The 16,064-nt window shown below is 38.4% G+C and overlaps 1 protein-coding gene across 1 annotated transcript in view; it reads left to right on the top strand.

Annotated features, from left to right (window-relative positions):
• UBTFL1 (upstream binding transcription factor like 1) overlaps positions 1–10,209 on the top strand; it is a 34,858-nt gene extending 24,649 nt beyond the window's left edge. The window contains exon 3 of the mRNA XM_006219350.3: positions 8,522–10,209. Coding sequence (XP_006219412.1) covers positions 8,648–9,853 — 1,206 coding nt within the window. The 5' untranslated portion in view covers positions 8,522–8,647 and the 3' untranslated portion in view covers positions 9,854–10,209. The remainder of the gene's footprint in view (positions 1–8,521) is intronic.
• Positions 10,210–16,064: the final 5,855 nt, after the last annotated feature.

Below are 16,064 nucleotides of genomic sequence, written 5' to 3' on the forward strand. Positions count from 1 at the left end.
CATCAGAATTACCTGGAATGACCGACAAACCACAATTTTCAGGCCCCGCTTACATAACTTTGAATCAGTAGGTCTTGGGTGTGAGTCCAGGATTTGATTTCTAACAAGGTTCAGGTGGTCCTGCTGCTATTGGAGCTGGAGCCACACTCTGAGAACCACTGGCCAAGGTCATGTCTTTATTCCATATTGTCCTCAACTAGGATCTTCTTACATAAATATACTAAGTTTAAAAAAGTGCCCTGCTCTCTTTATTAGTGACATTTATTGGCATTTAAAAACAAAAAGAGGGTCTAGCTCAGTGGTAGGGGGCGTGCTTAGCATACACGAGGTCCTGGGTTCAGTCCCCAGTACCTCCATTAAAAAAAAAAAAAAGACAAATATATGAAGTATAAACTTAGGCCAGTGTAAGGGAGTGGCATTTGAAGACAAACTTGAAGGGTAAATAGGGTGGGGAGGGTGGAGATCCTGAAGTGGGCAGGAGCTTGATACTTATCACCACGTGGCTGAAAAGAGCCATTGGATCGAAGAAAGGGCAAGAAACTACACTGAGGATGTCGGTGCAGGAGCAGCCTTTCATGCTGGACCTACATGGCCTTTCGTGTTGTCTGCAGCAATGGTCTGAGGGCAGATGCTCAGTGGATGACAGATTCAGAGCTCACTCCTTGGCACGAAGCTCTCAGGGATGCCTTGTGCCCAGCTTAGAGCTATCCCGTTTGAGACTCAGTCAACTCCCTCTGCAGAAAAAGAAACCGACCTAACATCTTGTAAGGAATTGTCTTTGGTGGGCTATTCCGTACTATGTTTTAGTTCCATCATAGATTAGTTGTGACTCTGAATAGGTGACTGTGAAGTAAGAACAAACATAACTGCCTAGAAATAAAACGAGAGGGAATTAGTGTTTGTAGAAGGAGCAGAGGGAGCATTTGAAAAGAGAGCCAAGCACCATATGGGGGGGGTACCAAGCCCCCGGAAAGTTTAAGGGGACAATATAAAAATTGTCACGGCCAGTACTTTTAATTTTATGTGCATACAAGCCTTTTGTGATTTTTAATTGCTGAAATAAACGAAATAGCACCGTATTGTACCTGCAGCTGGGAGAACTCTGAGTGGTTGCAGCTAACTCAGTCTCTGATAAGTTCGAGAACCTGAACTAATTCTGTTAAGGTGGGAGGCCTTCTGTGTCCAAGAAAAGATGAATCCCACAGATTTAGCACAAATGTTACGGAGGTCATGGGACTTAGAACATTATCTGCATGGAGCATTTTGAGCCAAACAATTCTGTTTCTTAAGGAGCAGAGTGACTCCCATTAATACCAGGGTAACTGAAGGAACAGTTATATGTCTGCACTGTGTACTGTCCTGCCGGAGCTGCTGTGGCATAAAGTGAAACAAGCAAGAAAGAGCAGAACCTCATGAGTTCTCGTGGGAAGCAGCAGCTCTGACATCAGCTGTCCTCTGTGCCCAGGGAACTAACGTTGGTCCTTAGAAGTTAAATACTAGCCATACTATCAGTGGGTCTCTAATTTGCAAAAGACCAATATACAAAGGAAGAGTCAACACTTTCCTCCAAGAATCATTTACGAGAATGGATAAGAGACACACCACAAAGACTACCCCATTATTGAATAATAATTACGAAGGAAGAAAACATGAAGGGGTATAACTACTGCCAATAGGATCTGATTTGACCAATAATATTGGGTGATATGAGTCTTAAAAAAAGGGGGATGCTCCTTATGTATTACATTCTACAACAGAAAAGTGAGAGATGGATGATCCTATTCTATGGTTTTTATAATCCACTTACAGTACATGTGATTGAATTCTGCTGATGAAATTATGGAAATATGACTTTAAGCCAAGACCTAATCTTTGTTTCAAAAGATGCTAGGCAGAGGTTTCTTTCTCGTTAGCATCAAACAAAAGATCACAGGGAAAAATAGTTCTGTAAATAGTACCCATAATTCTCAATTATTTTAAGTAGTGCTTTCACAAGTGGCAATCTCCACAGAGAGGGGAGAAGGGAGAAGAGGTATAATTCAGTGATATATTCTCTACTTTCTATTCAAGGAGTAACATATAGATCCTTGTACTAGAGTTAAGATCTTATTGTTTTAAATATCATTATTTACACTTTCTCTATAAAGCTATAAATTTCACAATACAGGTAGCCATGCATGAAAAAAGTCAGTGCAGCACTAGATAATTTTTATACATCAGCTGCTGTTTTTCTTGTTACTGATAGAGGCAAGAGTCTCATGGTCCCGCTGTCTCCTTTGGGTGTTAAGTATAGTACTTGGAGGCACAGAAAACAGGGTGGAGAAAATGAAAAGCTAGCCACTATCAGTGTAGGTCACCCTGTTTTATCAATTTCCTAGGGTTCCCACAACAAATTACAACAAATTGGACAGCTTAAAACCAGTGTATTCTCTGACTGTTCTGGAGACTGGAAATAAAGGTGTTGGCAGAGCCACAGTCCTCCCAAAGACTCTGAAAGATCCTTCTTTTTCTGTTCCAGTGTCTGGTGGCTCCTAGCACTCCTTAATTGGTGGCAACTTAACTTTAATTTCTGCCTCTTCACATGGCCTTTTTTCCTGCATCTAAAATAACCTCTTCCTTCTCTCATCAGAACATCAGTCAGTAAATTGAGGACTCACCTTCTACCCAGCATGATCTCATCGTGACATCCTCAATTTGATTACATCTGCAAAGACTCTATTTCTAAAATAGGTCACATTTAGAGGTACTGAGTGTTGGAATTTGGACATAATGTGTTTAACGGTGGGGGGTCCACTTTTAACCCACTACTCCATCCAATGGATGAAAGATTGTTGTCTGAAAATCTTGAGGTTTCAGTTTTTACTGAGGGTACTAAAAACCTCAACTTTTTTTCCTTTGCTGTATATGTAGATTCTATGCAGCAGGGACAGGAGTTGTTGAAGCAAGGCTTCAGACATGCCAGGTTTTGCCCAATGAAGTTCTTAGCATTCTTTTCTAGAACTAGAATTACTGGGTCAGAGGCAAACATATTTTTAAAAATAATTTTAATGCAAATTTGCAAAATAGCCTCTATTAACCTCATACAACATACCAGTAGTATGTAAGGGTATATATTTCTTGCTAACATTAATATTGGGTATTATCATTTTTAATTTTTGCCAATTCAATAGTTTAATAATGGTTAATATTCATAGTAATAGTTTAATTCACTTATTTGCTTTCTAAAGGAATTGAATAACTTCATTAATGTAATGAATGTTCTTCATTTTCAAAAATAGTGAACCTGCAAAAGTTTAATCTGAATTGGTATTTTAAACATAAAAGTGCAACATTTACTGATTCCCTTAATTAACTGTTACAGATAAAGCACACTAAAACTGATTATAACTATAGGCATCTACATATTATTTATGTGAGTTATATGAGGGATATGCATGTGATAGTATATTCTAATAAAAATAGCTTTTCTTTTCCAGGAGCAGTTCATTCTCATTACCAAAAGATTATCAAATATACTGAGAGAGAAGATAACTTTTTTTTTAAAAAATCCCAACAAGTTACTATGGAAATCTCCAACAAGTGTTTTAACAACCCCCACCCCCCTTCCAACAGCCATATATTTCAGTACATGATTTTGGCTTTGCCTGTGTAAATCCATAACTAAAAATATGTATTCAGATTTAAGTCATGTTTATTTATTGTTTTATAAAGCTAAATACTTAAATATTTCACTGATTTAGTTTTTCCAAGTAATATCCTATTGTTAGATACTGCCACTTAATTACCATTTGGAAACTATATCTATATATACATTTTGAATGTGAGGAAGCCAATTAAGAAAAAATGAAGGCTAATATTGCCACACATGCTTTGGTCTAATAAGTAATCATTTCAAGCTAGATATACTTTTGACCAGTTTGGGTTTAATCAAATTGCTTTCAACAAAATCACCTGAAATTTTTTAAATCTAATGCTCATATTTAATCACCCTAAATTCAGAATTAAATCAGCCAAGGATGCCAGACTTCTGGGCCTCTATTTCTCATGTTCTCAAACTACCTACAATAATCATTCATATTTTGATCTCTTCCATAGAATGGCAGGAACTCATCAGAACTGAAGGGATTTAAATGGCCATTCTAAACACGTTATTAGATCCTAGATCCTAGTGAAAAAGGGGCAAAAACTGTCCAGAAGTGGGAGGATGCATATTCAAATACCACACTGAAGTATACTCAAATATGGGGGGAATTGGAGTAGAATGTGGGACCCTCAAAAACAGATATGAATGTGCCATGTGGGGTATTATAAAAATCAATGATGAAGACAAACCAGCCATAGGGGACTTTGGTAGTGGGCTGTTTATACAGATTAGGAAAGGTGTTAATCCAATCAATGCTGAATAGGTGTATCCAAAGGAACTTCAGAAACCTAATCAGGGTGGGGCTTTAAGTATAGCAACTGGGAAGCAGTGCTTCTTCTATCTAGAGGCATGTGGCATTGACTGGTCTGTGGATAGCACTGGAAGTTACAGCTGCTGACCCATTCAGAGAAAACAGAACCCCTGAACCCACTGGATGGATTTTCCTGGATCCATTAGACCAATTTTAGACTTTTCTGGTGAGTACGGGTTCTGAGTAGATGAATTCATATTTCTTTCTCTTAAAAATAAAAAAAAAATAATTTTAATTGCACTGTCAGCAGACTTCAGCATTTCTGAAGCAGATGAAATATTCCTAGTTAATAAAAATTATGTAATTACTTTCAGTTCACTGTGGAGCTGTAGAATTTTAATATCTACAATTGTTTGACATTTATGAATGAAAATGCATGTTTCTGTTAGCTTATGATTTATTTGGTGTAGAAGTAGACTGAATTTCTGGATGGGAAATCCTAGATATAATACAATTGGCATGATACCTAAAACTTGATTGGGAAACTGTTGTAGAATGTGAAGAGTAGTATTTCTTCAGGAAAGGTTGGGTCTTTAAAGTGCCCGGTAACAATCCAGAAACTGATGGTGGCTGTGAAAATGTAACACTGGTGAGTATCCAAAAGGAGAGTAAATTCTGCTCTCACTCTGATCTAGATGCGGGACTTTTGATTCCCTTCAGTCACTTACATTAGATGACACAGGTTTTTATTCTAGCTTGGCATTTACATATTTGCAAAAGTGAAAACACTTTTGATAGTATAGTCAATCTGATATGATTGGGAGTATATTGATCTGCTGGCCTAAGTAGTAGATACTCTATATTTAAGTCACTTAAATGCAAAGGTGTTTATATGAAAGAGAAGAAAAAATTCAATTGTTAGAATTCTCAGAACTGAAGGTTGTAGTTAAGAAAAGATTCATATAATGCTAATAAATTATTTTTATTGGGGTTAGGTGGGAGTAAGTTTTTTTGTAGAATAAAGTAGAATATTAACTACTTTTGTTTAGGATAGATACACTGTGTTGTGTGTGTATGTGTGTGTCATGCCATTGGTTCTCAGTTGTCCTATCAATGATTGGTAAGAAGACTACTTTGTGAATGAGGGCAGAGGACAAAATGCAGAGAAGCGCTTCCCCCTGCCAGCTCCTAAACCAACTGCCCATTTCTCCATAATGGCTGTTTTCTATTGATACCTTATTTGTTCATATCTGTGAGCTTCTGATGAGAGATATATTTTCTTTATTTTTATATCTTTATCAAAACAGAGAGCTCCTGTCTTACTCTATACGACTGTACTTGGTACACGTTAATATAAATAATGTATATTGGCTTGACCAGAAATGAGATATCAGGTCTTTAACTCCTTGGCTCTTACCATACACATATTTATACTTCTCTTCCCTTCATTTTCTCGTACTTCCGTTATGTGTGTTAGATGAATTATATCAGCTATTAACTTTTTATTTAAAAAAAAGATGTAGCTCAGCCAGAAGGTGTACTGTGAGTAATTTCCTTTTTCTTATAACATTTCTGCAGTCTACGAAGTTCTCTGGCTTTCTCTAAACCTATCACACACTCAACCTCAGACTCTCTGAACTGAAAAGCTCTTCTCAGGATCTAAACACACATCAATAATCCCTGAATTTCATCTACAAGTTGTTTGTCCCATTCAGTTCAGCTTCTCGTTGTTACAAGACTTCAGGGACCTCAGCTCCTCATAGGTTTCCTTCATTAGGCTGATAACACTGCTTGTACCCTCTTGTTAAAATCTCTTGAGCTATCTGTGACGAATTGTTTCTCACTTTCCCCAATAATGGCATCTGTTTGAAAACACTTAAAATTCAACTGTATTTTCCTCATCTTTCACTGAGTTTTAGTTTCTGCTCTGTTTCATCTAATACAACATGTTAATAGATCATATACTATTTAAGAGCGCCTTTGTTTCCTAAATAGTTCTTTTTAAGGCCTTTTCTTTTAATATCATTTTTACCACCTCCGTAATTTAGGTAAGTACCAGAAATCCTCTTGTTTTTAGCTTCCTCACCTATGTCCTGGGATAACAACAAGTGTAAAACATTTGAGAAAAGTACCAGGCTCATAAAAGTGCCACGTCAACAACAACCCAGCTGTATTTCTACCTTCATTGCTTCAAACACATCATCTTATCTTTCAGAGAAATAGGAAAGAGAGCAAATCCTCCTCTCTAGATTCAGATTTCAGATATTCCACTTATTTGTAAAGGTGATTTTTATATAATTTCCCACTTTCTTCCTGGTTAGCATATGTCTGAGATGGCTTGGTCTTAAAATAGAAGAATAGCCTAAGAGACTGTTCAAGGAGTATTTGGAGCAAGATCTTATTCATGTACCCTGGATATCAGATTAGAAAAGATAGCTTTTTTTCTACCCAACTAATTGGATAAAGGTACATGAGGAAACTGGATGCTGTAATTAGTTCTTCTACTTGTTTAAGTTCTAGTAAGTACCAGGTGTTTTTTGGGGAGTGTTCTGAGGGGGTGTTACTTTCAGTGTGTCTTAAAGACTGGTAAAGTTAACCAAATAAATACTGCAAATGTTCTGTAGTTCTTATTAAATTCTTGCTATTTAAAGGCAGAAAATTGGTTCAGTAGAATGTATTTATTCTACTCAACATGGTCCAGAAAAATCTATAAATCGGCCATATACTTAAGGTTCCAGTTTTCATGACTACACCGTAAAGCGCTCACAGCTGGATGCAAGTCTGCAGGGTCTCCTTGGCTTGTCTCATTTCTATTTCTAGCTCCTCAATTGCACATTCAGTCCATGGACATCTGGACTCATCTTAGAAAGCAGGCATGCTCGGGAACCCTATGAAGTGTTACTGTTTCAGAGAAGTTCAGATTCACAGAAAAATTGAGCAGAAAATACTGAGAGTTCCCATATAACCCCTCCCGCCTCCCAGTAAACTACACCCTTTCCTCAATTATCACATACTGTGCTGGAGTGGTATATGTGTAACAGTTAATGAACTCACACTGACTCTTCATTATCACTCAAAGTCCGTAGTTTTGCATTAGTGTTCATGCTGGGTGTTGTATATTCTGTAAGCTGTGACTGAAGTATAATGACGTTATAACATACAGAGGAGTTACACTGTGATAAACATCCTTCTGATCACCTATTCATCCATACCCCTAACCCAACCCCTGGCAACCACAGATCATATTACTGTCTCTGTATTTCCCTTTTCCCAAAATGTCATATGGTTGGACTCCTGAAATACATAGACTTTTCAAATTAGCTTATTTCACTTAGTGATATGCATTTAAGTTTACTCCATGTCTCTTGCTGGCTTGATCACTTTTTTTTTAAGCACTGAATTTTATTCTATTATCTGGATGTACCACATTTATATATCCATTCACCTACTGAAAAACATCTTAGTTGCTTTCATGTTTTGATAATTATGAATAAAACTGCTATAAACATCCCTGTGTAGGTATTTGTATGGATGCAGGTTTTGGACTCCTGTGGGTAAATATGGACGAGCATGATAACCAGATTGTGTGGGCAGAGGATAAATAGTTTTGTAAGAAATGGTCGTATGTTTTTCCAAAATGTCTGCACCATTTGCGTTCTCATTAACAATATATTAAAGTTTCTATTTACTCCATGCCCTCACCAATATTTGGTGATGTCACCTTTGGGGATTTTGGCCATTCTAATAGACGTGTTATGGTATCTCACTGCTGTTTTAAAGTCCTTTCCTTTTCTGGCATTTATCTTTCATTTTAACCTTTTAATTTGCCATCATTTTCTCTTATCCTTTGCCTCTGGAGTGAGTAGCCAGTCATTTGTTTTGCTCATTTGTAGCTAAAACACGCTGTGATGAGATTGACTGGAAGGCATGTAGGGATGGAGCCTGAGGATTTTTAATTATGCAAGAGAAGTTTCCTAATGCTCAACATTAGTCTCAACTCAGAAATCTGGCCAGTTTTCATCTACATTTTTAAGGGTAAGCTGAACAACAGACAGGACATACCCCCAGGGGGTGTGTTTCTTGCATGTATCACATGTGAGAGTAACCTTCCCTTTCTTTCTCCTCAGAATCATACACACTACAGGACCTCCAGAAATAACAGCTGCTGAGTCTTGAGAGTGAAGGACTTTGAGTGGAGCATTTCTGAGGTGTCTGAACTGCTGGGACCATACGGGTGTCTCAAAGACCTAGAAATGGTGTTGCCCAATGGCCAAGATGACTGGTCCAAAGAAGACATTGTGAGGTTACTGGAATATATGGAGAACAACGTTCCATCCGATGACAGGCACACGTTCAAGACAACCCAGGCACTGATGGACTGGGAAAAAGTAGCGTTTAAAGGTTATTCTGGGGAAACGTGCAAACTCAAATGGCTAGAGATTTCTTACAACTTGAGAAAGTTTCGCACTTTGTCAGAGCTAATCGTGGAAGCAAAGGAAAATGTTAACAATACCTATAAAGGCAGAAAACACAAGAAGCATCCTGATTTACCCAAGAGGCCCCTGACAGCTTACCTCCGCTTTTTCAAGGAGATGCGGCCCCAGTACTCCCAAAAATACCCCAAGCTGAGCAACCAGGAGCTGACCAAGGTTCTGTCAGAGGAGTACAGGAAGCTGCCGGAACAGACGAAACTGAAATACATTCAAGATTTCCAGAAGGAGAAACAGGAGTTTGATGATAAACTGGCTCAATTCAGGGAACGCCACCCTGATCTAGTCCGGAATGCCAAGAAGTCTGATGTCCCCAAAAGAAGCCAAGTCAAAGCTGAAAGGAAGTTTCAGGGAAATGTACGAAAGGTGAAGTCTCCCCCAGGAAACTATTTATCCATGAAGAGGAAATTCCCCGGCGAGCCCCCGAAGCCCCCCATGAATGGATATCACAAGTTCCACCAGGATTTGTGGTCGAGCAGGGAGCTTCAGGAGGTGTCCCTGAGGGAGCGCATGGTGGAGATCAGTAGGCGCTGGCAGCGCGTCCCACAGAGCCAGAAGGAGCATTATAAGGAACAGGCTGAGCAGCTGCAGAAACAGTACAAGGTGGACCTTGATCTCTGGCTCAAGAGCCTGTCTCCGGAAGAATATGCTGCTTACAGAGAGGCCACCTATACCAAGCGTAGGAACATGATCCCGCCGGGAGGCTCCAGCTCCAAGAGTAGAAGGAAGGATCTGCAGTCCCCATCAGCAGAGAATGGGCAAGAAGGCCTTGGAGAGGACCAGGAGCTTCAGGCTCGAGAGGCAGAATCATCAGACTCCAGTGGAGAAAATTCTCATGACTCATGGAGATCAGAAGAAAACAAGGAAGATGGGGAAGAGGAGGAAGGCAGTAACTCCTCAGACCACAGCAGTGGGGATGAAGATGAAGACAGTGAGGTTGACATCTGTGGCTCCAATTCATCTTCCTAAGGGGGATCCTTCCTCCTTTCCTTCCTTCCTTCCTTCCTCCTTTACTTCCTTCCTTCCTTCCTCCCTTCCTTCCTTCCCCCTTCTCCTCCACATAAAGCAGGACAGGCTAGGAAGAAGAGAACTGGAGGAGTATTCACTGCATCGGGTCCACAGAGATGGGAGGAGGGGACACCACTGGGAGAATTACTGAGTGAACTAGTATTGCTCCCTACTCTACACCTCCAGTACCACCCAGCCCTCCTAGTGGAAATCCATGCAATTGAAGTTCTTGGAAAATCAAACCAAACAAAACAATGAGATGGTTGTGCTATTGGGTACAGACACAATGCATTAAACTGATTATCCTTGAGTGAAAAGCGTTGTTCTCATCATCTGCCTAGGACCCATTTTTGTCCTGTGGGACTCTCCTCATGGACCCCTGTACTGGAACTGCAGTGGGGAATATTTAATGGGAGGCAGGCTAGATGAATAAATGAGGTGTTTCACCTGTTTTCCAGGCAGTGTCTGCATTAATTCTTAGCAGAGGCCCCAACTCCTTCCTACTGCTAAATTTATATATGTACATTGAAAATCTGTTTAAGGTAATGCCCTTCATTATTCTTTCTTTTTATTCCCCCTAGATACATCTTTTACGTACCAAAAAGAAATGGGTTTTGAGTGTTAATTTTGTTTCTAAGAATCTTAGTGATATGTTTATCATTTATAAATATGTTTTTGGGTTAACAATGATCACATCAGGAGTGATAATATTTACCCTTTTTATACCTCACATTTATTTCACAGTGTGTTGTGTCATACGTCTAGAACAATGTTAGGAGTGAAGATACGTTATTGTCCTGGTTGTGACTTTAAAGCTGATGCTGCAAAGCTTTAAAGCAGGGTTTCCCACTATTAAAATGATGCTGATTTATATAGAGTTTAATTTATTCTTAATATATTAAGTCAATGTCTATTTACTTACTTTATCTTAGGTATTTAGTCATGATGATATTAATTTGTTTCTCAAATCCTTTTTATCATCTCTCCATCTGGTTTTTCCTCAGATATATTAATTTGAGGCAATTGTGTTGATGGGTTACTTAATAAACTCTGTTACATTCCAGAAATGAACCCACATGTTTGTGCTTTATTGACAATATGACAAATTTGGGAAAATTCAGCCTTTTCTGTAACAGGGAAATCACATGAAGGCCTCTGGGTACACACAATCCATAGCTTCCTATTTATTTTTGATGACCTAGATGTGAATTGTGTGTCCCAGAGTAACATGACCCCTGGGAAAACACATGGAAATGACTTAAAGTCCAAACACATCTGTTACTCCCTTCCCTTGATATTTTTGAAACTGTTCAGTAATTCTTCTGTTATCTGCAGTTTTGCTTTTCTTGATTCCAGTGATTAAAATCTTGGTTGAAAAAATATTAAGTGGAAAACCCAGAAATAAATAATTCATTCCTTTTCAGTTGTGCACCATTCTGCGTAGTGTGATGAAATCCCACACTGTCCCCCTCCATCCACTAGGAACGTGAGTCATCCCTTTGGGCTTATCCCACATCTGTCATTTAGTAGCTTCCTGGGTTATCAGACCTACTGTCCAAAAACCACACTGCTTGTGTTCAAGTAACCCTTATTTTATTTAATAATGGCTCCTAAGCTCAACAGCAGTGATGCTGGCAATTCGGATGTGCCAACGGGAAACCATAAAGTGCTTCCATTAAGTGAAGTTGAAGGTGAAAGTTCTTGACTTAATAAGAAGAGAAAATAAATTATATGCTAAAGCTGCTAAGATCTACAATAAGAACAAACCTACCCATGAAATTATGAAGATGGAAAAAGAATGTATGCTAGTTTTGTTGTTGCACCTCAAACTACAAAAGTTACAGCCACAGCGTGAGATAGATTGTTATTAATCTCTTCCTGTGACTGATTAAAAATGAAACATCATCATAGGCATGTACGTATAGAAGGAATTCAGTATATATGGGGTTCAGTGCAGCTCATGGTTTCAGGCATCCATGGAAGGTCTGAACATAAGGGGGGGTTCCTTAAGAGGGAAGAATTGTGGGGAAAAAAACTCTCCCAGACTGTTCCACACACAGACTGGATGCAAGTCACACTCACTCTTCTTCAGGTAGCAGAAAATTGGTGAAAAGATAAATGGCAAGAGCAATCTTGGTGTTTTCGTGTGCAAGATGGCATGAAAAACCAGAGGAAGGGTGGATAGCCTTCTTCTCAGTGACGCTTGAGCTGAGTCCTCAAGGAGCTAGCAAGCCAGAGAGGATGGCCAAAGTGTCAGATTCTTCTTTTTTTTTTTAGTGGGGAGGTAATTAGGTTTATTTATGTATTTTTAATTAATCTTTTTCTTTTTCATTGGAGGCACTGAGATTGAACCCTAGACCTTGTGCGTGCTAAGCACGTGCTCTACCACTGAGCTATACCCTCCCCTCAAAGGATCAGATTCTTGTACTTACCACACTTCTTGAATACCCCTCATGTCTTAGGCATCATGCTAATCATTAGACACTCCTTTTCTTCAGGTGTCTTTAAATTCCTGAATTCCCAGCTTGGGCTTGTGGTCCTGTTTGCTATTTTCTCTTTTGTGGGGATCTGCATATTCTCCTCTGAGTCCATACACTTTTCCAGTACAAACTTACCATACTTCATACTTTCATCTACCAGTCTGACTCTAATGACTCCTAAATGAACATCTAAGTCCATATGTTTAGATAGAAATTCTGATCACAAATAAACTACCTTATCATCTCCATCACGATTTACTCCTGATTACCAATCTAAAACTGTTTTTAAAAAGTCATAATTCATAACTCTTTCTTTGAGTATACCTTCCCTTAGCAGTGACCACACCCATCACCTAGCTGCCCAAATCCTTAATAGCCTACATTCAATAATGCCCACCCTGCCATCTCCCCCAGTGCAGTGCAGATGATCTTTCTTCCCAACACACAGCTTAAATGTGAACTCCTGGACGAGAGTCTTCCGTCTTCCACACTCCAATAGGTTTTTAACAAGTAACTTTAAATAATTACTTTTTCTCTGCACTTTGTCATTAAACACAGAATAGGCAGAGAAGATAGATTAGTAATGGGTAATATAGAGTTCTTTTTTGTTGATAGACAAGAGAAAATAAAAGTTTTTAAAATTTAACTTTTTAGAGAGAAATTTTTTGAAGCTATATATACTGTAGACTTTACATCTTTGCTTTTTGAAATAAATATTAATTAAAGCTTATTTTGAGTTTATATTGAACAAGAAGGCAAGTGATGCAAAGGTACATATGATATTAAATGTGTTTAAAATACTTTTTCCGGCTTCTAGATTCTTGTAGGCACTTTTGGTATTGTGATAAATATAAAAATACGTTTTCATTCTCTCAGAATGTGAGGACGTATCTGTATTTAAATGAATTCAAAATGGCTGAAATGTTGAAGGTATTTGGAAAACCATGTTGCAAATTTTACCACTTGCTTCCCTGCTCAACATTAAATTTGTAAAATAGCATCAAAGACATGATTCTTTTTAGTTTAAATAACAGAGACTCTTGGTACTGGGATGTAATAAAGCCTATAACCCTAACTAGAGAGTAAACTTAACTAATCAGTATTGATTAACTTCTAATAATACATTCAGGAACTATATTTAGTGGTGGAAATACAGTGGTAATATATAGTGGGACAAAATCATGTAAGTGAAAAACAAACGCTTTATTGTACGACGGTAAAATGGGAACAATGTTCCCTGCCCTCCCATCCCACCTCTCGTCGGCCAGGCGATGGTCCTAAATTCAATCAAAACAAGAAGGGGATGGTGTAGCTCAAGTGGTAGAGCACATGCTTAGCATATATGAGGTCCTGGGTTCAATCCCCAGTACACCCTCTAAAAATAAATAAACCTAACTACCTCCCCATAAAAAGTAAAATAGTTAAATGCTAAATAAAATATATATGAAAGATTTTAAACAACAATGTATGACCACGATGACTGTAATCTGCACAATCACACACACATGTAGAATCAACTCTAATAAGCCTTCGAAGCACACATTTTTCAAAGACAAGTAGAAATTGATTGGGCTCAAGCTCACTGTGCATGATCAAATCAGGTTTTGACATCTGCCTTCAAATCCTGAGAAGTTAAGCTTTGGATTCTAGTCCCTAACTTTTACTTCAAAGCTCCTTTCCAACAACATAACAATCCGACCCTCTTATCAATTTATTCAGGCAAAGATTTGTTCAATGTCCCTCATGCTGCAGCCAACGTTTTTCCCTTCTTGCCACGTCACCCTCCAGGGGAAGGTTTATTATGGGGCTCTATGTGGTACATCAGCCAACTTGCTTTCTCGTGGTTGTTCACGAATTCCTGGTTTCTGCACTAAATTGCTGAGGCTTGTATATTTTTTATGACTATATCAATGGAAAAACACATCATTTTTGTAAAATATAGAAAAATACAAAAATAAAATAAAATCACTTTAACATCAATATTCCTAAAAACACTTTATGACTAATTTGGAACACAAAGAAATACTGTAGTAACAACCTATGCTGTGATACTTCACTTAGGAAAGGAAGGGCTAGGGAAAATGGGCAAGAATAGGGAAGTAAAGGCTCTGGGGTTGCTTTTAACAAGAATGGGCCCCCATGAGAGAGAGCCAGTGCTTTTGCAATTCAAGGTCATTTTTAAAACCATGTCCATAAACACTTAGGAGGATTAACCTCTTGAAATATATATATATATATATTTCATATCTATACATATGTATATGTATAGATATATATGTATACATATATATGTGTGTATATATATACACATACACACACACACACACACACACACAGTATATGTGTCTTTAAAGACTTAAAGACGGGGTCATGATTCCCAGTTCTTCTAAAAACTCTGCATTCTCAAGTTGATTGATTGGTGGGAAATACATCAAGAAAGGGAGGTGGGGATGTGTGTCATTCCTTCAAAAAGATTTATTTATCCTAATTTTCCCTTTGTGCTTATTGTTGTTTCTGTTTTGCTACAATGCAAAATATAAATGATGTTGGCAGAATCTAAAAAAAAGAGACACAAATGAACTTATTTACAAAACAGAAACACACTAATAGATGTAGAAAACAAACTTAATGGTTATAGGGGGAAAGAGAGGGTAGAAGGATAAATTGGGAGTTCAGGATTTGCAGATCCTAATTAGTATGTATAAAAATAAATCACAATGCTGTACACCAGTAACTAACACAACAACGTAAACCAACTATACTTCAATAATAAATAAATAAATAAATAAATAAATAAATAAATAAATAAATAAATAAAGTTAACCCAAAGGGGTCTCTGAGCCTTTCACTACTGTCCCCCCACCCTGAGCTGGGCACCAGGCAGAGGATCACCCATCCTGCTATTACCAGGAGGCTGTGAGGATGAGGATGAAGAAGTCTCCATGCTCCAGTAGTGTAGTGGCCACAGGTTGTCCTACATTAAACTCTTACTTTAAAATTCAAAAATCAATCAGTCATTAAAGTAAAGCACTTTCTCCATAACAGAACAAATTTAAATAAATCTCAGGAAACATATTTCTAAGCTTTCTAAGACCAATCTGCTGTACTCTCTAAGTGATGAAACAATCTTTCCAACTTCTTTGGAAAGTTAAAAATAAAAATCCTTGATATCAAGAAACTCAGATAACAAGGTCCATTTGAGGGTGCATTTGTGGTCCAGTGGCTCTTGATGAGACAACAGTCACAGAGATGTGTTTATGCAGATAAGCCAAGGTGTTGAATCAATCTCGTCCTAGGTCTGAGGAAATCTAATCACTCATATTAACACCCAACAAAAGGCTTTGAATACATGGGTGTGGTCTTCAGAGGCTCCATATAGAGACTCAAGGAGCCAAACTCATTTTTCTCCAAACTGAGAGCGAGTGTTCGGAGCTCACCTGGCTGTGGAGGCTTCTGAAAGCTGCCGCTCCCGCACCTGGAAGCCTTGATCCCCAGGCTGGATTTGTCCTCTGCCTTCCCCACAGTAGAGTCATCTGCCTCTCCTTAGGTGGGTACACCATTCATCTTAGAACAGTTCCTGACACTCTCCTGAGGGAAACAAAAACAAAATTTCCTAATTTTACCAGAAAACTGAGGTGGTTTCATTGAAATAGCCTTGTTTGCCCACTTACTGGAAGTGATTCCATTTCCAT

Source organism: Vicugna pacos, chromosome 10 (genome assembly GCF_048564905.1).
Source record: "Vicugna pacos chromosome 10, VicPac4, whole genome shotgun sequence".
Lineage (NCBI taxonomy): Eukaryota > Metazoa > Chordata > Mammalia > Artiodactyla > Camelidae > Vicugna > Vicugna pacos.